This window comes from Lolium perenne, chromosome 3, assembly GCF_019359855.2.
Source record: "Lolium perenne isolate Kyuss_39 chromosome 3, Kyuss_2.0, whole genome shotgun sequence".
Taxonomy (NCBI): domain Eukaryota; kingdom Viridiplantae; phylum Streptophyta; class Magnoliopsida; order Poales; family Poaceae; genus Lolium; species Lolium perenne.
Window position 1 is genome coordinate 44,153,163 of NC_067246.2, and position 25,279 is coordinate 44,178,441.

Below are 25,279 nucleotides of genomic sequence, written 5' to 3' on the forward strand. Positions count from 1 at the left end.
TCTCCCGAACAAAATGAATATCGAGCTCAGTGTGTTTGGTGCGGCGATGATGAACTGGATTGGCCGACAAGTAAACAGCGCTGACATTGTCACAATACACGATAGTGGCTGTGTCAATGGGACGACGTAGCTCCTGCAATAGTTGTCGTACCCAGCAAGATTCCGCGACCACCGTGGCAACAGCGCGGTATTCGGCCTCGGCACTAGAACGAGAGACCGTTGTCTGGCGGCGAGACGACCAGCTTATCAAATTATCTCCAAGATACATGCAAAACCCCGACGTAGAGCGTCTAGTATCCGGACACCCGGCCCAATCAGCATCGGAGTAGGCAACAAGGGAATGAGAGGAGGAACGGTGCAAAGTGAGACCATGGTGGAGAGTGCCCTTAAGGTAGCGAAGAATACGTTTGATTAGAGATAAATGAGGTTCACGAGGGTCATGCATGTGTAGGCAGACTTGTTGGACGGCATAGGATATGTCAGGACGGGTGAGAGTGGCATACTGAAGAGCTCCAGCAAGGCTACGATAGAGAGACGGGTCCGAGACAGAGGAACCGGCTGTGGAGGATAGTTTGGCTTTGGTATCGATAGGTGTGGTAACGGGGTGACAATCTCTCATGCCTGCGCGAGAAAGAATATCCAGAATATATTGGTGTTGAGAGAGGTGGATGCCGGTGGGGGTACGAGTGACTGAAATGCCGAGAAAGTGATGAAGTGGACCAAGATCCTTCATGGCGAATTCACGACTGAGAGCAGAGGTGACATGGGTGAGAAGAGATGTGGTGGATGCGGTGAGAATTATATCATCAACATATAGGAGAAGGTATGCAGTGTCAGAGCCCCGACGAAGAATGAATAGAGAGGCATCAGATTTGGATTCAACAAACCCGACGGAACGAGCAAACGTAGAGAAGCGTTGAAACCAAGCACGGGGGGCTTGTTTAAGGCCATAGAGGGATTTGAGAAGACGACAGACATGGTTAGGATGTTGTGGATCGATAAATCCAGAGGGTTGCTGACTATAGACCACTTCATCGAGATGACCATGGAGGAAGGCATTTTTGACGTCGAGTTGATGAATGGGCCAAGCGTGAGAGAGGGCAAGAGAGAGAACGATGCGAATGGTAGCGGGTTTAACTACAGGGCTGAAGGTTTCATCAAAGTCGACGCCGGGCTGTTGCGAGAAGCCGCGTACCACCCAACGGGCTTTGTGACGGGCAAGAGAACCATCGGAGTTATATTTGTGGCAAAAAATCCATTTTCCGCTCACAATGTTGGCACCAGGTGGGGGAGGGACAAGAGTCCAAGTTTGGTTATGTGTGAGTGCGTCGTACTCTTCCTGCATGGCCTGCCGCCAGTTAGGATCACGAAGAGCTAAGAGATAGGTAGATGGGAGTGGAGAGGAAACAATGGCAGAGAGATTGAGCCTCTCTCTGGGACCAGGGAGACGACCTGTCGTGGAGCGAGTGCGATAGACAGGAGGTGGTACGGGTTGAGGCTGAGGTGGTGTAGGTGCAGGAGGCGTGGCGGCGGCGGCAGGAGAAGGGCGCGCAGCGGGCGAAACCGGTGCCGCGGGAGGCTGGCGAGGGGCCTCGGGAGGAGGAGGTATTGCCGCGGTAGGGGACGCTGCCGGGCGAGGGGAGGGTACTGGAAGTGGTGGTGAGTCTATGGGATCGAAGAGATCAGGTGTTGGGGGTGGCGATGGTTGAACTGGTGTGTCTGGTGCATAGGGAAAGGTGTGCTCATCGAAGATGACGTGACGCGAGATAATGATGCGGCGGGTAGCGAGGTCGAGGCACCTATATCCTTTGTGACGGGAGGGGTATCCTAAAAAGACACATCTGGTGGAGCGAGGAGATAGTTTGTTGGGCGTGGTGGAGGTAATGTTCGGGTAGCAAAGGCAACCAAAGACGCGAAGAGTGTGATATGAAGGGGTGAGGCCGAAGAGGAGTTCGTAGGGGGTGGTAAGGGTCTGGGCATTGGTGGGGCGTATGTTGATTAGGAAGGTAGCGGTGTGTAGGGCTTCGGCCCAAAGGGAGGGAGGCATAGAGGCTTGAAAGAGAAGGGTGCGAATGACATTGTTGGTGGTTCGAATGGCGCGTTCGGCTTTACCGTTTTGCTGTGATGTGTGAGGGCAGGAGAAGCGAAAGAGGGTGCCATGTTTGGTGAAGAAAGAGTGGACTTGTTTGTTGTCGAATTCGCGACCATTGTCACATTGGATAGCGAGGATAGGAAGGTTAAATTGGGTGCGAGCATAGGCATGAAAGGCAGTGAAGGTAAGGAAAACATCAGATTTCTTACGAATGGGAAACGTCCAAAAATAGTGAGTATAATCATCCACAATAATGAGGTAATAACCAAAACCAGAGGTGCTAGGAATAGGCGATGTCCACAAATCACAATGTAACAATTGAAAAGGTTTGACACTAATGGACTCCGAAGGATAAAAGGGCAGCCTGATGTGGCGGCCCAACTGACACGCATGACATAAGGACGACGATGCTTTGTTTGGTGGAATTTGTTGATGTTGGTGGAGACGCTGCATGGTGTGGTGGCCAGGATGTCCAAGGCGGCGGTGCCAAAGCTCGAAGGATGAAGTGGTGAGGAGAGCTTGAGCGTCTGGTGGTCGGAGGGAGTAGAGTGGGCCGGAGCTATTGCATCGAAGAATCACGGTCTTGGTGAGAAGATCCTTCACAGTGAAACCGAAAGGGTCAAATTCAATGGAGCAAAGATTATCGATAGTGAATTGACGAACAAAAATAAGGTTTTTGATAATATGAGGAACAACTAGAATGTTACGAAGATATATGTTTTTAGGATGAAGGGGCAGTGTGTAAGAACCTATGTGTGTAACAGGAAGAGATGCACCGTTGCCGACTATGATTTTATGTGAAGAAGATGGTCGAAGGGAAGAGAGTATACCATGATCGGATGCCATGTGAGACGAGGCGCCTGAATCCATAAACCACTCTTGGTTGCCGGGGAGGTGCATGTTCTGAAGTGCTGTAAGAAGAGCTGGGTCGAGCTGCTGCTGCGAGACGTGTTGCTGGGGAGGAATCATCAGACCGTTGTTCCAGGTCGGCGTCATGGGAGGAAGCTGCTGTCCGGTGGCGGTGTAGGCTTGGTGACCGGGGCGGGGGCCCAAAACGCCGGCCGTGGGTGCGCGCCAGCGTGGCTGCCATGGGGCGAGCTGGAGTTGCTGCTGCTGCTGCGCGGCCCGGGTCGGGAGCCCGGTCCACAGATTGTACATCCAGGGAGAGTTGTTGTCGCGGCCGCGGCCACGGCCACCGCCGCGACCACGGCGACCACCGTAGCCCCCACCACGGCCAGAGTTGATGAAGAGGCCAGGCTGGTAGGGCGAAGGGGGACGGGGATCGGTGCTGCCTGAGCCACCGCCACGTCCAGCCGAAGGAGCACGCTCGCCACCAGCGTGCGTGTTGATGCTGTTGCCGCTGGCCCAGAGCGCGGAGGCAGCCGCATTCTTGGCGTCGGTCTTCTTCTGTGCTTCCTCAAGGACAAGAGCAGATCGTGTTTGAAGAAAGGTGGGAAACGGCACCTGGTACGGGAGAAACGAGCGGAGATGGCTGAACTTCTCGTTGAGGCCGCGGAGGACCGTGAGGACGAGGGTTTCGTCGGAGACAGGCTGGCCGACGTCGGCGAGGGCATCGGCGAAGGACTTGAGTTTGGAGCAGTAGTCGTGGACGCTCATGTCTCCTTGCGGGGTGTTGCGGAACTCCGCGTCGATGGCGAGAGCGCGGCTTTTCTTGTTGTCGTGGAAGAGGCTGGCCGGCGCGTCCCAGATTTGCCGCGCCGTGGAGCCAGGGGCCATGATGATGCCGAGGAGATCGGAGGAGATCGAGCCATAGATCCAGGAGAGGACGGTGTAGTCGTCCCGTGCCCAGTCAGATGTGGGCGACGTGTCCGATGGCGTAGCGCCGGTGGTGCCGAGGACGTGGGCGGTGAGGCCGTAGCGCCCGAGCGCGACGAGGAAGAGTTCCCGCCACTTGGCGTAGTTGGATTCCTGCAGATCAAGGGTAACAGGGACATGGCTTTTGATAGAGGCGATGTAGGAGAAGGGAGTGGGGCTAGGGTTTGGGGAGGTTGTAGTGTTGTCGACGCTTTTGCCCATCTCGGCGAGGCGGCGGTCGAGTTCGGCTTGGCGAGCCTGGAGGAGGGACTCACGTTCCTTGAGCTCTTGTTCGAGCTTCTTGAGATCGTCGGCAGACGTGGTGATGGTGGCGGCGGGAGAGAGGGAGGAGGGCTAGGGTTTTTGAGGTTTAGGGTTTTAGAGGGAAGAGAGGATCGGCTGGTGCTCTGATACCATGAAAGTTGGATTGAATCCGGGCTGCGTGATCGCAGTACCTCGGCCCTCCTCATATATTTATAGACAATTACAAATACACAATACAAATATAGAATACGTATTTAGCTAGGTGACTTGGAGTAAGCTCCAAGTTGATCAGCCGGTGCCTCCTTATCTAACAACCAGCACCATTGTCAAGTTGTGTTGTGACGACGGTAGCAACAGCAAAGGTTTCAAGACGCACTGCCAGCCACGTGGTAAGGTCGGCCACACCGTCCACAAGTGTTGGGAGAAATTCAATCCCGGCTTCACCCTCAAAATCCGCTTTTTCAAATTTTCAATATCCCGAAGCAAAATCGTAGATGTTGACAATGACGTTGTGGAAATTTTAGGCGAAATATTTTGTATTCCGATCTACACAAAATGACAAATACTGACAAATAAGAAGTTTTAGGAAATTTGCACTATTTTAAGCGAAATAGTCATCATTATCAACAACTAAGATTCTTTTTAAGATTTTTTAAAACATCAAACAATCGATATCAAAAAAATAAAAAAAAAAAGACTTCATGGAGTTCGATGGACCCCTATATTAACAACAAGAAGGCGAGCGAAGACAAAAGACATCCCTTACAAAATAATCTAAGCAAAAATTTCCATAACTATAGATCATCTAACCTTGTCACAAAGATAAAGGACAGGAGGGACTCAGGCCATCGTGAGGCGGCTAGAGAAACCCATCCAGGGTTTCGCACCCCTCGCCAGTGACGCCGCTGGTTCGCTCCGTCTCCATTGGCTTTGGAGCCTTGGCGGTGTGGTCGACCACAACCCCTTGCCACCGAGAGGGTTATCGTTCTTTGTTTAGGTTGCTTTTCAGTGTCTTTTTCGAGATGTTGAGGCGGCGGCTACACCCCGAATTCAGTATAAGGTACTCCCTGCCCTATCGTTGCTCTAGTAGTGCGTCTAGTGTCTGTGAAGGGCGCGTGGAATCGTGTGTCTAGTGGATCTCCTGGGATCCGTTCGGCTTTCGTGTTCATTGGTGCCGTTTTAGGCCAGTCTCTTTCGATTTATGGTTGTCATCATTGGCTATGGTTGCTGCTCTGGTGCGCTGGTTCTTTGGAACCTTAGTCCGTGGACTTCTCATCTGTGTACTACAACAAGCTCTACTACAACAAACTTTGCTCGGCTCCGGTGATAGAGGGGCGAGGACGGCGGCGTGCCTTCGGCTGGCGCTAGTGTTTGTAGTCGCTGCTATATGGCTCAAAGTCCTTTCTTTTATTACTTTTGGGCTTGATTGTACTGTTGTTGATGATTATTTATAGATCAGTGAAATTTTCGAAGAAAGCGAGGATAATATATTTATTGAAAAACTGGTATACTCTAAACCTTGATTTGAAGATACATATTTCTCCTGTTAAAAAAGAAGAAGATACAATTAGTCATGAACTCTTGCATGACCACCACTTCACTAGACCAATATTAACCTCACATACTGCTCGTATCAGCTTGTTATTATGAATTATCAAGCGTCATTTGCAAAAAAAAAAGATGAATTATCAAGCGTCCAATTATTCGTTCGTGATAGAAAAAACAATTCAGCACATTATTGCTGATGAAGCCACGTGATGGTGTCGTGGAAACAGGTCTGGAACCTCTGCATGCCAGCCGGCGGCAGAGACATGCCCACCTCAATGCCGCCGTTGCTCTGGCGGCTCTCCGCCACAGCCATCGCGCCGGTCCTCGCCACGGACACGATCTCCACCTTGGCCGGCCGCCCGAACCCAAAGTCGACGTCGTAGACCCGGAACCTCGGCGACCCCGCCACGCTCATCACCCCGCCGCCGGACGCGCTTGCCTCTCTTATCCGCTCCACCCAAAGCGCGATCTTCTCCGGCGATTCGAGTTTGCCCACCGCCTGCTCGATCGCCGCAGCCACGGCCGTGCATGCGGCGAGGAGACCATCGGAGCCGGCAGCGGCGAGCTGGTTCTTGGGTGCGGCTTGCATGACGGCGCCGATGCAGTTACCGAAGTACTCGTCCGGGATGGGATCGGGCTTCATCCGCGAGCGCTTGTCGATGGGGAAGACGAAGTAGGTCTCGCCGCTGTTACTTGCTGCATCGTGTTTAGCTCTCTGGTAGCACGACCAGATGAAGCCGAAGGTGGCGACCAGCGAGGTGCATCTCGGCGGCCTGGCGCCAGCGGCGGCGACCACGACGTCCTTCACTTGTTGTATGTCTTCCTTAGACAGCGTGAAGGTGGCGACGAGCTGGTCGTCGGCCATCTTGACGTGCTCCATCTCGTCGGTGCTCGGCAACTTGTATAGGGGGCGGCCGCCGCTTGGATCGTCGACGAGAGTCCTGTCCATGACAGGGGGCGGCGGTGCTCCTATGCCAGTGCCGGCCGCTGCGGCCCACGTATGGAGGAAGCGCGTCGATGACGCCCCGTCGCAGGCGGCGTGGTGCAGGGCCAAGCCGACGGCGAGGCCGCGGCCGCCGCGTAGAACCGTGGCCTGCACGGTGAGTACGGGGCCGACACCGACCGGGAGCGGCGGCACGAGCTGCAAGATCTTGGCGACCTCCCTCGGCTCGTCCCCGGCCAGCTCGTCGACGTCGGCGTCGTACTCGGCGACGGTGAAGGTGACGCCGTCGCCCGGCTGGAAGTGGAGCTCGTAGCGGTCGTCGTTCCCCGGGGTGAGGCGGAGGCGGCCGGCTAGCGGGTAGAAGACGCCGAGAGCTTTGGACAGCGAGGACTTGAGGTTGGAGAGGATGGTGGTGATGTCGTCGCCGGTGCCTGGGGTGAGGCGGTAGAAGAAGACGCGCTCCACAGGCGGGGAGTTGAGCCAGAAGACGTCGAAAAAGTTGAGTGGCAGGGAGCAGTCCGTCTCCGGCACCGGCGGCGAGGGCGCTACGACGGCGCTCTCGAGGACGCTGAGCTTTAGGATTGGCGCCATCACTGGTGGAAAAAAGGGCTTTGGTCGCGGTTGGCAACTGCCATTAGTCGCGGTGGCCCAACCGCGACCAAAGCAGCGCGACTAAAGGCCCCCCCCCTTTAGTCGCGGTTCCTTACGAACCGCGACTAAAGGCCCGTCCACGTGGGCCGCAGGGGAGCGCCAGGGCGGAGGACCTTTAGTCGCGGTTCTTCTGGCCAACCGCGACTAAAGGCCTCCGCAGGGTTTAGGGTTTTAGCCCCCCTCCCCCTAAATCTGGTTTCTTTTTAATTTGTATTGTTTTATTTCTTTTGGGTTTTAATTTTGAAGGAGTTTCACATATTCTACGGTACTGTATACATACATGCATATGAATGTACAATTTCAAACAAATTTGAAATTAGAACCAAAAAGAATTCAAGAGGAATATACAATATATATTCAATATCGGATGACCATATACAATATATATTCAATATCGGATGACCATATACAATTTTGAACAAGTTAGTTACAAATTCTGGTGCATATAAAGTTCTACGTCATCGTAATAGTGTTCTCCTCTAGGATCGATGACTTCCCTCGCCAACCATCCAGCTAGTTCCTCTTGAAGTGGTCGGAAGCGAGCTTCTGGACTAAGCGTCTTCCGGAGGTTATTCCTCAGGATGTTGTTCTCACACGTCTGGTCCCGCTCATTGCAGTATCTCCGGATCCTCTCACAAACATAGTATCCACATAGATTGGTCCCCGGTGGCTGAATATCCCCAGTCGTCCGCACTGCCATTTTAAAATGTAGCTCCTTTTTGAATTCACCGACCTTGGTATCTACGAACCGTCTCCAAATCCTACGAGGCAAAGAAAATTAAATAAACAAGAGAGTTATTAATTAGTTACTTGATATTAGGAAATGATGAACGAAATAGGCCGATCGATATAGAGCGCAAATGAATGAAAATAATTACTTTTGCATCATTTTTCTCATGTCGCCCAAAGCGCCGGATCCATATTCAGAGAGTCGTGGACGAGGCGAGGAGGTCTGAACTTTAATTACCATAAGAATCCAAAGTGGAACCTGCGGACACGATACATGCACAGTCATGCATAACTCATCGATTAGCCACATACCATAAACAAAAGAGAATGTGCTCAAGACAGAAACACTCACCCAAAATGGTAAGGAAATAGAATATCACTTTTCTGTTGCTGTTTTCTAATAAACCGCCACAGGTCATCCTCCACGTCGGCGGGGTGGTGTTCGAACACATGTGAATTAACGATGTGTGGGTCAATGAACCCAACATCATGGATGTTCCTTATTCGCATTTCCCGCTTCTTCATTCTGCATAATATATAGCGTACACAACAAGATAGTTAGGACAATATATATATATATATATATATATATATATATATATGTATATATATATATATATATATATATATATATATATATATATATATATATATATATATATATATATATATATATATATATATATATATATAGTGCAGGCCGGCAATGAACGAGATGGGGTAGAAATTAATAAATCACTTACAGAACGTAGCAACTGATGATAGATTTGTCGAGGTCGCGCGGATTGAACAGCTGGAACAATTCACTCAGAGGAATTTGTACCCAGTAATGTTTGAAGTGATGCTCATATCTAACTTCCGCATAGATATACTCTTTGGCGTTTTTATGTTTTATGTAACCCTTGTACCAATTTAGCAGACCTAGCATTTGTCGAGGTAGATCCTCTTCCTGCGCAGGCTTGACGAGAGGGCCATTCTTCACATATGTAAATACTACGTCCTTCATTGGCGCCTCATCAAGGCCTAGCAGTGCACGAAGAGTGATACCTAACTCGGCCGCTTGTTCTCTGGCACTCGTTACAGTCAATCCATGTGCTGCCGCAGCTGCTATGATATCGGGGGCATCCGGATCGGCGGCTTGCACTATGAGCGGGGCGATCGATTGTTTACTTTGTTCCCCGAGCTGGGCAACTTCTTTCCCCCTTTCTAATTTTGACTCGGCCTCGTCCTTCACGGCTTTCTTCTCCGCCAACTCTTTCCTGTTCTTGAACGCGAGTGCTTGCCTACGAAGTTCACGTAAATAGTCGTCAGGCAGATTCTTCGCGGCTTGGGACGGTGTGTTCAAAAATGACTTAGCCCACTGCTTTTCCTTGTCAGAATATACTGGCTTGGGCTCGCCCTCTATTTTCTTCTTGACGCTCGCCTTCCATTTCTCTAAATCAGCAGCCGCGCCCGCCTCGACTTCCTCGGCACTACTTTCCCAAGACCTCCTGGGGAGAGGCTTCAGTGATACCTCCGGTACCTTTGTTTTCTTAGGTACGTAAGGGTCCGGGTTAATAATCCAGGACTGCTTCTGCTTCTTCGCCGGAGGTGGATTGGGGGGCGGTACCGGTGTCTGATCACCCGCTGGACGAGGACTGGGGGGCGGCGTCGGCTGACGTGAATGAGGTGTATTAGGTGAAGCACCACCACCACCGTCACCGCCACCGCCACCGTCACCGCCACCGCCACCGCCACCGTCACCGCCTGTCGTTGCCTAATCGACGGTACCCCGGAGGAGGGATCCTCACGAGGGGGAGAAGAAGTAGGGGCCATAGGGCGGAGTGCTCTCGGGACGGTGGTACGCGAGTTACCCAGCTTCGGAACACCTGCACGATGACAGGGCCTACTGCTGCTTGTCTGGAATTATCTGGGCGCTTTCGCGTTGTTACAATGAGTTGTGGTTGTGCCTCTAGGGCTCCCGGGATCCGGCTTATAAAGGCGCACGGATCTAGGGTTTACACGGAGAGTCCTAGCCGGATTACAGATAGCCTAGCTACGGTACAATATCTTGCCGTGCACGTCACGGATCCGCCTTCCATACATGTCGTACTGGATCCGGGTTCCTCATGGGCCTCCCTGGATCCGGGTCACTCCTAGGTCGGTGCGGATCCGGCCTGCTGATCCTGGGCTGGACTTCTTCCTTCATGATCAACAGCAACTGGGCCGCCCGATGGGCCACATGCCTCATCACCGTCTGTGGGCCACCCGGGCTTGCCGGATCTAGGCACTGTCGATGGTACACCCATGAAGTATACCCACAACAGTAGACCCCAGAGTTCTCCGAGTTTCGCCAGCAGTTTCCGCCATGCTTGTTTCTTAGGTTTCCGGCATCGTCGGCAACGCGGAGAAACTTGAAGAGCTCAAACTTTGCATTTTCTTCTTTTTCCAACTTATAGCCGGAAAATGCTCTCATCCTGCGGGACTTCATCCATCGACGTTCCAAAGAACATTTCCGGGTTACTCCCTGCTTGCGAACAAGAGCCAACTTATTTTCACGCAATCACCCGGAATCTTAAAAGACTCAAACGGTTCCGCCAATTCTGGCGCCATTTTCGCGCGATTTGCGCGGTAACTTATCTCTAGCCATTTTTACCGCTAGGGTTTGGGACACGTGTCACGCATCCAACGGCGCGACGCTTGCGTTCCGACCACAGGATGCGGAACACGAATCTTATCCCCTCAGCCTATAAATATCAGCCGTCGACCCCTTCTCACCCCATTCACCCCCTTTTCACCTCTCCTCCGAGCGCCGCCCGCGAGCCTCTTCTCCGCCGCGCCGGAACCTGCCGGAAAGTCGCCGGAGCATCGCCGGGGCAAGCCCTCCGCCGCAGTGTTCTTCGTGTTCTTAACTCCGGCGAACCACCGCGCGGAAAAACTCGTCGCCGGCAACCCCGACCACCGCACGCGCCATTACGGTAAATCCTTGAGCTCAAACTTCGCGCCGTAGTTGGTAGGGATGAACTTGGGGAAGACGAATTGAGATCCGACTAAGGAAAGTTTCCGCCAACCTTTTTTTTTTCTTCAGATGTCTTCGACGACTCCGCCTCCGAGCTCGGAACCGATCATGGCGACGCCCCTTTCCTCCGCCCCTCCTCCCTTTGTTCCCATCAGGCTGGATCCTACAAAGGATTCCGGCAAGGAGACTGAGGGGACCTCTGCTCACCCGGAGAAAACCTCCGAGGCGGGCCAGTCGGAGCAGCAAACAGAAGAGGCTGCCAAGAAATCAAAAGCCCGGAAGCGCGACTCCGAAGCTAAGGGGAAGTGGTGGCCCTGTACCACCACCGAGATGGAGTTAAAGAATCTCGAGTCAGAGGGCTTCCTGCAACCCGGAAGCTGGAGAACAGTTCCAAATGAACCAGCTCCGGCTCCAAGGGACAACGAGATGGTGCTGACGAAGGCACTGGTGGAGCGCGGATTTTCGTTTCCGCCTTCAGATTTCTTCCAGGAGATTCTGAAGACATACGGACTCCAACCTCACAACATATCTCCGAACAGCGTGCTCGCCATCAGCAACCACGTTGCTCTCTGCGAAGGCCACCTCCGGGTAACCCCAGAGCTCTCTCTCTTCCAATACTACTTTTCTGTCAAGAAGGAGAAGATCCGCCAAACTTCCGAGTTGGCGACTTGCGGATCCGTCACCTTCATCATCCGCCCGGGCCGCATTTACCCCCCCACCGACCGCCACGAATCCGCGAGATACTGGTCTGGGGGCTTCTTCTATCTGAAGGACGTCTCCGACCCTGCGAGCGACAAGAAGCTACCACCTTTCAAGAACTGCCCCGCCACCGAGCTTCCGTCTTGGACGCACTGCCCCCACTTCTCCGACTCGCCTCAGCTGACCCGCGCTGTCAGGCGGATCTGCAAGCTTACGGAGGAGGGGCTGACGGGAAAAGACCTAACCCTCTCGTGGTTTACGAAGCGGATCCAGCCGCTGCAACATCGGGACCGCCTGATGTTTGAATACACAGGGCGCGACGATCCGATGCGCGCCACCAAGGATAACCTCTCCGCCGACGCCATCGACAAAAGGATCCGGGTCCTTATCAAGATCCCACGTGAACTCCACGTTCACGTATGCAACAAAGACATCCACACGGAGGGATCCGGAACTGCGGTACGTCGTCTTGACTTTGGTTTATCGCTTTTCTTCAAACTTTTGGCTAAGTGTAACTTTGAACTAGCTCGAGGCGCTTGAGGAAAATGAGCTCGGAACTCTCCTCCGAGTCCCATCCACCGGCCTCACGGATCCGGAAGCCACGTCAGAGGCGGAAGCTCCTGAAGCTCCACGTCCCGCGAAGAGGATGAAGCCAGCCCCTTCCAGCCCTTACGCGAAACGCCCCCGCGAAACTCTCAGCATCGCGGCTACCCGGAAAGCTGAGGCGGAAAAGAAGCGCCTCGCGCTGATCAATACCAGCAACAAGGGGCAGCCTGCCATCCAGCACTTTTTCAAGCCTTCCGGGTAAGCGTCTTCTTCCTAGACCCAAGTTCTGGTTAACACTTGCTCTTATATTTGTATGTTTTTCCTGAAGTTCCGGAAGCCAGCCTCCCAAGGCCCCAAGGGTCACCAAGAAGAAAGCCAAACCATCTCCGGCTTCCTTCCCTATCACTCCTGAAGTGGAAGTTCCACCTAAGGCTTCATCTGCCAGCAAGCCGGATCCGAAGGACATCATTGACCTTGATGACCTTCCGGAAGGCCCTGCCCACCATGGCGACTCCACCCAGGGGACCTCCTCTCCCATGCCTCCACCAGATCAACCAAGTTCCGCTTTCGCGGGACCTACTGATGAGGAGCAAGAGCAAAAGGCCAAGCTCCTCCAAGTTACCAATGCGACCCGCGTCAGCCTCGAGCCAACTCCGTCCCTCCGAAAACTTACCCTCGCAGAGCGTCACGCGGAAGTTTCCGCCATGCTGAACAAGGTATGGGGGAAACCGGAGGAGGAAGTGGGTTATCTCATGAACCGGAGGATAGCACGAAGGAATTTTCGCCAAGCACAAGGAAGTGCGGCAGGTAATACTAGCCCCCAAGCATTGGGTGATATAGTTTCGTGTAAAATGTATTAGCCAATGCTTTCTCAAAATGTACTGTTAGGCGGAAATTTGAAATCTTCGCCAAGTCTGAAATCTTCGCCAGCCCCCCAGATTTTAATATCCGACTAACTCTCTGCTGCTTCTCAGTCCACGCGGAAATTGCACGAAGATTTGCGCATTCACGTGCTGGAGCAAATCAAGGAGATCGAGGGACTGCGCGAACACGCGGAAAATAGCCAAAAGGCTATCCAGCTGCTTGAGACCCGACTTCAAGGTACGAGATCCGGATATTCACTTGTGCTGACAGTTGTTCAGGGTGCATAACATGTTCAATTCTGCTTTCAGAAGAAACTGCCAAGCATTCCTCGCTTGATGAACTATCCGCCAAGGTCAAGGTGCTTGAGGCGGAGAACGAGTCCCTCCAAAACTTTATGAAAGAATCTTCAAGCAAAGAGACTGAGGCGAGGAAGGAGCTCTCCGAGAAGCATGCTCGTGAGAAGGCGGAACTGATCGACAAGCTGGAGAAAAGCCAAGGTCGCGCGCTCTCCCTAATTACCAAGAACAAAGCCCTGGAAGCGGAGGCGGAAGCCATTGACAAACTTATCTTCCGTAAGCATGTTTCCGCGTCGTTGCTCCGACCACCTTTGCATATTTTCTCTGACGGAACTGATCCTCTTTCTTCCGCAGCGAGCCTTGGCTTTGAATGGACAAAGGATTCAAATCTGACGAGGACGGAGGCGTACGAAGAAGCGCGGAAATCAATTGATGCGCTGTTTGGAGCTTGTCGCGGAATCGCCACGGCTCTGCGGCTAAAGAAGGCCAAAACCAGTGTCATCGACACGATGACCAAACTTATGCGACAGGTGCCGGAGTTTATGAAGGACTGGCAAAAGTCTTCAGCGCGCGGAGCCGCCTCCTTAGTCCTGGCCACCTGCAAGGCTTTCTTCCCCTCACTCAACCTGGCGCAAGCTGCACGCGGAGCCCCCGAGAGTTCCGACATGAGCGCCCTCCTCGCGGAAACTGAAGGCTATGAAGAGCTGTTTGTCAGGCGAGTGGATCACTCGTTCTGGTACAAGCAGCACAATCTGCCCGAAGGTTTTTCCGATGCGGAGGAGGAAGCGGGCGAGCCAGAGTATTATGGGGAAGGATCCGGGTCCAGCAGCGAGCTCTCCGGAGAAAACTCTGGAGACGACTCTGAAGCCGGATCTGGTGGCAGTGACGACGGCTCCAGCTACCAAAGAATCGAAGAGGAGGACTCAGTAGAGTTCCTGTTTGAAACATTGAAAAAAGTTGCATCATTTTGGCCCCAGCGAGGGTTTGTAATAAGACTAAATTCTTAAGTAGCTAGGAATGAAACGATAATGCATGGGGCGGAAACACTTATCCTGCTATCCGTTAAATATTATGTGCATGTTTCGTTTTATGTCGGAAAGCAAGTACTGATTTCGCTATTTTCCGGCTTGCTCGCTTGACCTTCCACGAGCCGGAAAACCTTAGCCGGAAACGCTCGCCAGCGGCGACGAAGCCCAATGGCAGTCCGTCCATAACCGCGGAAACAAGCCCCCAGGCATAGGTGCCGGAGATCGCTACTAGGAATCCACGAGTTCGCAACAGATAACAACTTAATCAGAAAACTTAAGCTTACGTCCTAAAGGACGATTTTGAAAAATCACAACTTTCATACACGCCTAGGCAGAAAAAATACAGCTCTGCGGTTTTAGTCGGAAAAAACATACACGATCTAAAATGAACAAGTAAAGGAGGTAAAAGACTCAAAAGAGTGAACCAGAAGCTTTATTTCATTGATCATGTATAACTATTACAGAGTTTAGAACTCGGAAAATATATGCTAAGTGTAGAAAGGACGTAGCTGTGCGATATTCCAAGGGCGATCTGTTTCATCGTAGATGTCATCCGGATCCTCACGCTTGCGTTTCCGGTGCCAGTTAGCAGGTCTATCCCTTAACTCGCGGAAATCAACAAGGTAGTACGACCCGTTATGAAGCACTTTGCTAACGACGAAGGGTCCTTCCCATGGAGATTGCAGCTTATGGTCTTTCACCTGTCGAAGGCGGAGGACCAGGTCTCCTGCCATAAAGGAGCGTTTCCGGACTCGACGACTGTGATAACGTCGGAGCTTTTGCTGATAGATGGCGGATCTCTGATCTGCTAAGTTCCGAGCTTCCTCGATCAGGTCCACAGATAGCTGTCTGGCCTCGTCAGCTGTTTCTTCATTGTAGGCGGAAACTCGCGGTGAATCGTGGATGATGTCGGAGGGAAGTACGGCTTCGGATCCGTATACCAGGAAAAAAGGGGTAAACCCTGTTGATCTGTTAGGGGTAGTTCGTAAACTCCACAGAACAGCCTCCAACTCATCAGCCCAAGCTCCGGCTGCTCGTCGCAGCGGTCCTTCAAGGCGTGGTTTAATTCCTGATAATATTAGGCCGTTAGCCCTTTCAACCTGACCATTGGACTGTGGATGAGCCACAGATGCGAGGTCCAGTCGTATCCCCATTGTCTCACAATAATCCCTCAATTCTCCTTGAGCAAAGTTCGTGCCATTATCTGTGATTATGCTGTGCGGGATGCCGAATCTCATCACGAGGCTGCAGACGAATTTTAGTGCCGTAGCACCGTCGGCTTTTCTCACTGGCTTAGCCTCGATCCATTTGCTGAACTTGTCAACAGCGACCAGGAGGTACTCAAAACCGCCAGGAGATGATCTTTTTAACTTACCAACCATATCGAGCCCCCAGACCGCAAATGGCCAGGTGATAGGTATGGTCTTCAGCTCTTGGGCTGGAGCGTTTGGTTGAGTAGCGTAGTACTGACAACCTCGGCAGGTCTTGACTATTTTATCAGCGTCTTCTTTAGCTGTAAGCCAATAGAAACCTAGCCGAAAAGCTTTTGCAACGAGTGATACGGGAGCGGCGTGATGCCCGCAATCCCTGCGTGGATCTCTACGAGGATTTCAATGCCATCTTGATTGGAGACGCATTTAAGAAATACCCCGCTGCACTTCGTTTGTAGAGCTGTCCATCAACTATTGTGTAGGTTCTTGCTCGTCGATGATTCGTCGTGCGAGGACCTCGTCCTCCGGCAACTTCTGATCGATGAGGTAGTCCAGAAAAGGCTGGGTCCAAGCCGGAATGATAGCCATCACTTCCCTAGCCGGAGACACTGCCACCTCTGGGTTTTCCGGGTTAGCGCCCTTAACTGAGGGTATCCGGAGATGCTCCAGGAAAATGCCGGCGGAATTGGTTTCTGCCGGATCCGAGCTTGGATAGCATGTCTGCCGCTGTGTTATCGTCTCTCCTGACGTACTTGACTTCGTATCCGAGGAAGCTCTTGGCAATCTCGTCAACTTCGTCTCTGTAGGCCGCCATGACGGAATTTCTGGCGTTCCAGGTTCCGGCTACTTGTTGTGCCACCAGGTCGGAATCTCCACAGCATATGATGTGCTTGATCCCAATTTCCTTAGCGATGCGCAGACCGTGCAGTAGAGCCTCATATTCCGCCATGTTGTTGGTAGCTTCGAAGTGGATCTGCAGAACATACTGCAATTCTTCTCCGGTAGGGGATTTCAGGGTGACTCCGGCTCCTGAGCCTTGATGCTGTTTGGATCCGTCGAAGTGCATGACCCATGTCTCTGGTTCCGGCTCCAGACTTGCATCCGGAGCTTCTGTCCAATCTGCAACGAAGTCCGCCAGAACCTGGGATTTTACCGCGGTCCTTGGCTTGTAAGCGATGTCGAAGGCGGATAATTCGATGCCCCATTTAGCCGTACGTCCTGTTGCGTCAGCGTTGTTGAGAATTGTTGACAGCGGGGCCTTGCTCACAACTGTTACTGGATGCTCTTGGAAATAATGCCTCAGCTTCCGGCTGCCTAGGAACACGCCATAAGCTAGCTTCTGAAAGTGAGGGTATCTCTGTTTTGATTCCGTCAGCACCTCGCTGATGTAGTAGACAGGTCTCTGGACGTCATATTCATGACCTTCTTCCTTTCGCTCCACCACGATGACGAGGCTGACGACTTTGTTGGTAGCTGCCAGATAAAGGAGCATTGGCTCTGACTCTACTGGAACTGCCAAGATAGGCGGGGAGGTGAGTATTTCCTTCAACCCTCGAAGAGCTGCATCAGCTGCGTCGTCCCAGACAAATTTGTCTGTTTTCTTCAGCAGTTTGTACAGAGGTAGTGCCTTCTCGCCAAGACAGCTAACAAACCTACTGATTGCTGCAACACAACCAGTTAGTCGTTGCACATCTTTGAGACAAGTTGGCCTTTTGATGCACAGGATTGCCTTGATCTTTTCCGGGTTAACCTCAATGCCTCTATGAGAGACTATGAAGCCAAGGAGTTTTCCGGCTGGCACGCCAAAGACGCACTTCAGCGGATTCAACATCATCTTGTACCTGCGGAGGTTGTCGAAGGTTTCTGTGAGGTCGCTGATCAAGTCGGATCCTTTCCGGGTCATGACCGCGATGTCGTCGACGTAAGCGTGCACGTTCCGGCCAATTTGGTCCTTCAGGCACCGCTGCATCGTACGCTGGTAGGTAGCACCTGCATTTTTCAAACCAAAGGGCATAGTAACATAGCAGTAAGTACCGAACGGGGTAATGAATGAAGTCGCCTTTTGGTCGGACTCCTTCATCCGGATCTGATGATACCCGGAATACGCATCCAGAAAACACAGAAGTTCCGCCCCCGCCGTCGAATCAATGACTTGGTCAATGCGCGGCAAGGGGAACGGATCCTTCGGGCAGTGTTTGTTCAAGCCAGAGTAATCGATGCACATTCTTAGTATTTCAGTGTTCTTTTTGGGTACAAGGACGGGATTCGCGACCCAATCGGTGTGGATAACTTCCATTACAAAACCTGCTTCTAATAACTTTGCTAGTTCCATCCCTATGGCGCGGCGCTTCTTATCTCCAAAGCGTCGCATAGCTTGCTTCACTGGTTTGGCCCCCGGATTTATGTTGAGGTAGTGCTCGGCGAGTTCCCTAGGTACTCCGGACATGTCAGAAGGTTGCCATGCGAAGATATCCATGTTAGCGCGGAGGAACTCGACAAGCGCGCTTTCCTATTTGGGGTCCATGTTGGCTCCGACTGAAACCTGCTTGGAAGAGTCACCTGGAATGAGGTCATGCTTCTTGGTTTCTATCGCGGGCTTGAAGGAGGTTTTCTGCTCGGAGATTTGCTTCTTGGTGGTCTGCATCTCGCCGGATCCACCGCGGCTCTATAGCCTTTCAGCTCTTCTCCGGATATCACAGACTCTGCGAAGGCGGCTTCGCCTAACTCGCACTCATGAGCCTTTTTGTAGTCTCCGGATACGGTAATCATACCTTTAGGACCCGGAATCTTGAGCTTGTTGTAGATGTAGCACGCTCTTGCGTGGAACTTGTGGTAGGTGGGCCTGCCGAAGATGACGTGGTAGGAGCTCTTGAAGGGCACAACTTCAAACGTGATCTTCTCTTCGCGGAAATTATGAACATCGCCAAAAGCCACGGGAAGTGTGATGCTGCCGAGGGAATTCGCCTTCTTACCCGGAACCACGCCATGAAACTCAGTGGTGCTGTGTTTGAGCTGTTCCTTGGTGAGGTTCATCCGCTCTAGAGTCTCCAGGTACATGATGTTCAGGCTAGCTCCGCCATCCATGAGGCACTTGGAGAAGTCATACCCGTCTATGCGGGGACTAACAACCAAGGCGTAGCACTCCTTTGGCACAATTGCGGGATGATCCTTCCGATCAAATGTGCACGGGATTTCCGACCACCTGACGTACTGCGGCACAGCTGGAACTATGGCGTTCAGGATCCGGGTAGCTGACTTGGAGGCGCGTCGTTGGGGTTCCGAGGAAAGTGTGGTAAGCCCCCACGCTTTTTGTCGAATGGGTTGGATTTTCTGCGGATCCTGCCTTGGGATCCGGCGAGTTATCATCCTCATCCATCGCCTCGGAACTATCGTCCTCTTTGTCCTTGTTCTTGCCCTTGCCACCTTTTCCGCGAGGGCGGTGCTTCCGGGCGCGCTTGTATCCGGCCTCCGGGTCGTTCTTTAGATCATTGACCCACTTGCAGTTGCAGTTGGTATGAGTGGACTTCCCTGTAACCGGATCCAGATGGGCCAGGCAGGGCATGTCTCTGTACTCCTCATAGGTTTGCGGTGCGCGGGATCCGGCAGCGGTGACCTCGGAGGTATGCCGCCGACCCCTGCCGGCTCCGCCTCCGCGTCCGCGTCCTCTTCCGCCTCCTGGACCTCCGCGTTGAAACGCCATGGCGACCATCTCGGATCCGCCACTCTTCTGGTCATCAGGGTTCTTGCGCTTATGGCTGCTGCTGCCGCCATTGTCACGGTTCTTCTTTTGTTGGTGCAGGGGGATTGCTGTAGCTGCGAGATCACCGCCTGCGTCGTCATCGGCGGCAGTGTGGTCGCTAGCGATGGTGATCATGTCATCCAACGTCAGTTGATTTGCATTGACCATGCAGGTTAGCTTGTGTCGCAGCAATCCTCCTCGCTGCAAGCCCCCAATGAAGGCGTGCATTGCTGTGCGGTTGTCAACGTTCTCGCACTCGTTTCTGCATGCCAACCATCGGGTGAGGAAGTTTCTCGATGTTTCGCCCTTCTTCTGGATGCAAGCCTGTAGGTCGCTTGTTGTGGCAGGTCTCTTGTAGGTGCCCCTGAAGTGTTTCTCAAAATCATTCTTCTGGTCGACCCATCAAAAGATGGAGTTCTTCTCGAGGTCACTGAGGCAGATCAGGGCTGGACCTACAAGGTACAACTGGAGCATGCGGCAGGCGATGTTAGGGGTTCCTCCGGCGAAGGTTACAGCATTGTAGTAATCCTCGATCCAGGTATCCGGCCTTTCGGTGCCATCATAGTGCTTCAGATTTCCGGGTAGCTTGAGGTTCATCCTTGGCTTTGGTTCCTCTCGAATCATCCTGCCAAAGCACTTCGGGCCAATGTAGTCGGTTCTGTACTCGTTAAGGCGGTCCCGCGCGTCGCGCGAGCCGTGGCGAGGGGACTTAGAGCGAGAGCGAGATCTCCGGCCATTGCCTCCGCCTCCACCTCCGCCGCCACCGCTAGGTGGTGGGGAGGGAGACCTGCGAGGTGGGCGGTCTGACTTCTTGCTTCCGCCGTCTGAATCTCCTCGGCCTTCCTGGTGCTGACTCCGGCTCCTGTGGCTGCCTTCGCCTTGGCGCTGGCTGCCCTGGTCGTTCCGGCGAGGCTCCGGGTCACGGCTCCGACGAGGCTCTGGGTCCCGGCTCCTACGAGGTTGGATCGAGGTTCCGGCGAGGCTAAGGACCGCGGTCTTCATTCCGACTCCTCCTGGGCTCGGGCTCATGAACATTGTTCTGATTCCGGCGAGGTTCCGGCGAGCGCTCCCTGTTTCTGTTTCTTGGCAGCACGTTGTCGCGGATAACAAGCGCACCATGCCCTACGGGCCTGGTGTTTCCGGCTGGACTACGGCGGCGAGGGGGTCGCGGGTAACCCTTGGGTGGAGGTGAGGGGTTGCGGTATTTGTCTCTTCCGGAGTACATCGCGTCCTTTCCCTTCCTTGGATCCGACGGAGGCGTCTGTGACGGAACGGGGATCGGATTTGGGTGCTCCCTGGCCCTTCTTCTGCGCTCCGACGATCCGGTGTGCGATTCATCGTCCTTCTGCGCGGTAGATACACAGTTATCCGGATTGGATTCCAACCTGCGCGAAGTATACGCCTTTGCTCTGCCGCTGCATTGCTGAAGCGACAAGTGTGCGGAGATAGTTGATGTCAACTTCTTCGTCCTTCTTCTTCAGCAATTCCGCTGCTTTCTGTATGTTGTCCTTGGGAGTTTCCAGCGGCTGGTGATCTGCGGGCGTGTTGAAGGGTATTCTGCGAGGCGGAATTGCTTCTCTAACAATTCGATCGGCCTCCGCCTGCGCATAGGTCATCTTTACCTCCCACTCAGCCCTCATGCTCTTGACTTGCTCGAGTGTGGCAGCAATCTCGCGGTCCTGTCTCTCGAAGTTTTCCGTCCAGGCCGCATGATCTGCCCTTCCTATCCTTAACGCAGCTTCGGTGTCGGCGAGCCTCTTGGCTGTGGCCAGCATTTCCTTTCTGGCGGTCTCTAGGGCCTCCAGATCTGCGGCGTCGCCCGGGGTTATAGGTGTGTTAAGAACTGCTCGCGCGGCCACCTCTTCTGCTGACAAGATTTCCTCCGAGGGAGAATCCCTTTGGGGTCGCACCCGAGACATTGGAGATCCTTGATGGGATGGTTGGGGGTCAGATTGGCTGACTTGGTCTCCGGATCCAGTTTGCCCCAGCGCTGCTACCGTTGCGAGAACCTGCTTGGGCTGGGCGGAGTCGACTTCAGGCTGATCGCCATATCCGTACTCCCTTATCTTGCGAACGAAGTCATCAGATTCCGTGGACGGGGTGTCGCCGGAAATTGGGCTCAGATTGCCCAAGATCGACTCTTCAACCGGAGCTTCGCTTTCTCCGACAAGCTGAGCCTGATCCGGATCCGCGTTGTGCTCCGGTGCCTCTACCTGCTCAGGACCAGCTCCGACTGCTTGAGGGGCGGTTCCGGCGGTGTGGGCCAAGAAGTGTACGAAGTGGCACCTCTGCTTTTCTAACACCTGGGAGACCCAGGCGGATCTGCATTGGTCTTCCACCTTTGTTTCCTGCTCAGGGACGGATTGGGTGGGCTTTGAAATTTCCAGATCCAAGGCGGAATCTTCCTTGGGAAGCTCCTGCATCTCAGATCGGACCTTCGCGACAGCGTCCAGCTCTGCGGCGGTCGCGTCTGCGTTACTTACCAGTGGGTTTCCGTCGGAATCGACGGTTTCCCCGATGAAGATGTGAATGCCGCCAATTGGGATGATGGAGAGCTTGACGGGGTTTGTCCTAGCCGGAATCCAGCACTCATCCGGAGGGACGATCGGCAGATTCCCGGCGTAAAGGACGCGCCCCACAGCGATGGTGTCGTCGTAGCTTCCCATGGCGGAACCCTCCCGGTTCCGGCCTCCAGACGCCACAGGCCCCACGGTGGGCGCCAACTGTCGTTGCCTAATCGACGGTACCCCGGAGGAGGGATCCTCACGAGGGGGAGAAGAAGTAGGGGCCATAGGGCGGAGTGCTCTCGGGACGGTGGTACGCGAGTTACCCAGCTTCGGAACACCTGCACGATGACAGGGCCTACTGCTGCTTGTCTGGAATTATCTGGGCGCTTTCGCGTTGTTACAATGAGTTGTGGTTGTGCCTCTAGGGCTCCCGGGATCCGGCTTATAAAGGCGCACGGATCTAGGGTTTACACGGAGAGTCCTAGCCGGATTACAGATAGCCTAGCTACGGTACAATATCTTGCCGTGCACGTCACGGATCCGCCTTCCATACATGTCGTACTGGATCCGGGTTCCTCATGGGCCTCCCTGGATCCGGGTTACTCCTAGGTCGGTGCGGATCCGGCCTGCTGATCCTGGGCTGGACTTCTTCCTTCATGATCAACAGCAACTGGGCCGCCCGATGGGCCACATGCCTCATCACCGTCTGTGGGCCACCCGGGCTTGCCGGATCTAGGCACTGTCGATGGTACACCCATGAAGTATACCCACAACACCGCCACCGCCACCACCACCACCGTACGGGGGTGGACTTGTTGGCGCCTCGCCTGGAAACTTGATAAATTTCTTCTGCCATAGAATGAACTGGCGCTTGACATCTCCAAGTCTTTTCACCCCTTCAGGTGTAGCAATGTCAATGTCCAGGTCCTCAAACCCTTGGACTATCTCCTCCACCGTCACACGAGCATAGCCATCTTGAATGGGGTTGTTGTGGTGGAGTGCTCCAGGTGGTAAAGCACTGCCGATGGCTACCTTCATGGACATGTTCCCGATAGGATAATACAGATGACATGCTTTCATCTCCTTTATATCGTCCACGGGGTAGCGAGGAGGCTCCGGTGCAGTAATTTCGACCACCAGAGGCTCCGGTGCAGTAATTTCTATCGTCGGTGCACCAGCCGGTGAGGCCTCCGTGGAAGCCACGCTGCTTCTTCTCCGCTGCTGGCTTCCGAGATCCATTGGATGATCTTCAGCATGCTGCGCCCGAGCTGCATCTCTTTCGGCGACTAGTACACTCACGGTTTTCTTCATCACATCCATTTCCGTTACCAACTTCGCCACAACATCTGCATCCCGATCCATCTTTCTCTTACGGCTTCTGTAACCGTACGGGTCATCGTTCTGGGGGAACCCTACTTTCCACGGAATGGGCCCCATGCCTCGTATACGTCCTCCGTGTTCAGGATTCCCGAGGGCTTTTGTCAGGGCGTCGTTCTCTCTGTTGAACCTGATCCTCCCCTCTTGAGCCTCCCTCATTGCCTCAATAAGCTTTTGGGTGGGTGTAATTATTTTGCCCTGATAAACACACTCCCCTGTCTTCGGGTTCAGCGATCCCCCATGCCCGTACTACCAGCTTTTGGCCCTTGGGTCCCATCCCTCCGTACCTGGACGGATTCCTCGCGCCCTCAGCTCGTTCTCCATCTTCTCCCACTTAGGCTGCCAAAAGCGATACCCTCCTGGCCCCATTTTATGATTGTACTCCTTCTTGGCCGCATTTTCCTTATTTTTTTTAGATAGTTCAAGGAACTGCTCCGATTTCTTTTGCTTCACAAATTCTGGCCAATCATGTTGCAGTTTCTCATATTGTCCTTTGAAATTCGGAGTCTTGCCCTGGTTGACAAAGTCATCGGCTAGATTTTGCTTGTATTTCCGGAATGCGTTGGCCATCCTAGAAAGAGCGAACTGTTTGACTAGCTTGCGCCTCTCCTTGTTTTCCGCAATCTTGTTACCCTCCTCATCGTATTTGCGGTATTCCGGAGGTAGAACGAAATGTTCCATAAGCTTGTTGAAGCAATCTTTTTTTTCTCTCTTATCGACAAAAGTGAAACCAACACGTGCCTTCTTTGGCTCATTCCACTCCTGGCGGGTGATCGAGACGTTGTCTCTAACAACGGCTCCGCATTGGCTGACAAACTTGGTGGCGTTCTTGCTGGGCTCCAGCGGCCTGCCGGTTGCTTCGTCGACAACATCGATGGTGCATGTTTCTCCTGGTTTCATCGTCTTGGTTGCGCCACGCTTTGACGACGTACTCGATTTTTTCGACGATCCGGCCGAGGGCTAAAATAAGAAAGAGAGTCGCGCGCGTTAGTACACACACATTTATTCAAATCAGTTAGTTGTATCACCAGACGCTCAATATGTATATATATATACCTCGGCGCCGGAGGTGGTTGCTACTTCCAATTGAAGATCGTCGTTTATCGACGTTTCTTCGGCATCATCTGCTTGCTGACGGCGCCCTTCATCTTCACACTCAAGGTTCAGATAAGAAGAGATATCATCTTCTTCTTCTCCGGTCGGCATATATGGAAAATCGCCTTTTATGATGCCGAACATATGGTCTTCAGCGTCCGGATCATAGTTGTCCAGAATCGGGTCAGCTCTATCGTCCGCCATATGTCAGTCCTGAAAACATGTAGTAAAAACAAATTAATTAAGTGAAGAAGGGGGGCGGTGGCGGTGGCGAAAGGGCGGTGCCAAAAGGAGGGGGCCGGCGAGCTAGAAGGGGTGGGAGAGGGTGTCGCAGAAGAGCGCGTGTGTGCGCCGGGAGAGATTGGAGGGGCCGGGGGTGCGCCGGCGGGCGCCGCCCTAGCTATTGCATGTGTGCGTCTCGGGAAGCAACCGAGTTGACCGCGGGGTGCCGCGAGTGGGAATGCGGGAGGGGCGTCGCTCACTTACGTGTGGGCCCTACCCGACTGGTAGTGGGGACCTGGAGGGAGTGGCGGCTGGGGAGCGACCGAGAGAGGTGCGGTCTGACTGGATTGAACTCATCATTGCCGCGAGCGTGCGTGTGTATTTGTGGAATATTCTCAAACATGGACCCTTTTCAGTAATTTTAGGTTCCTGTTATTTTCGTTTCTCTAGGAGCCGAAAGAGGACACGTTGGGTTCCTCACCGATTCGATTCCGACACCAAAAGCTTGCAGCCAAAAGCATGGTGGTGTCGCGTCATATCGAACACGTGATACAGCATCGTACTCTTTGGATGTCCGTCTAACAAAAATGTATCAACTTTGTTAAAATTTAGATTTATCTACTTACTAGATAATATTTAGATACATTAAAATTTT

At 53.2% G+C, this 25,279-nt stretch overlaps 3 protein-coding genes across 3 annotated transcripts in view; all 3 read right to left on the minus strand.

Annotated features, from left to right (window-relative positions):
- Positions 1–25,279, minus strand: part of LOC127341424 (malonyl-coenzyme:anthocyanin 5-O-glucoside-6'''-O-malonyltransferase-like) — a 100,823-nt gene that overhangs the window by 68,865 nt on the left and 6,679 nt on the right. The window lies entirely within an intron of this gene.
- On the minus strand, positions 2,520–4,129 carry LOC127339316 (uncharacterized). The gene is made up of 2 exons (XM_051365183.2): positions 2,923–4,129; positions 2,520–2,689 (listed from the first exon to the last, which is right to left on the minus strand). The coding sequence occupies exons 1-2, from the start codon at positions 4,127–4,129 to the stop codon at positions 2,652–2,654; spliced, it is 1,245 nt and encodes a 414-aa protein (XP_051221143.1). The 3' UTR covers positions 2,520–2,651.
- Positions 5,847–25,027, minus strand: LOC127339315 (malonyl-coenzyme:anthocyanin 5-O-glucoside-6'''-O-malonyltransferase-like). Its single transcript, XM_071827165.1, has 2 exons — positions 24,889–25,027; positions 5,847–7,255 (listed from the first exon to the last, which is right to left on the minus strand). Exons 1-2 carry the CDS (start codon positions 25,025–25,027, stop codon positions 5,907–5,909), a joined length of 1,488 nt encoding a protein of 495 aa, XP_071683266.1. The 3' UTR covers positions 5,847–5,906.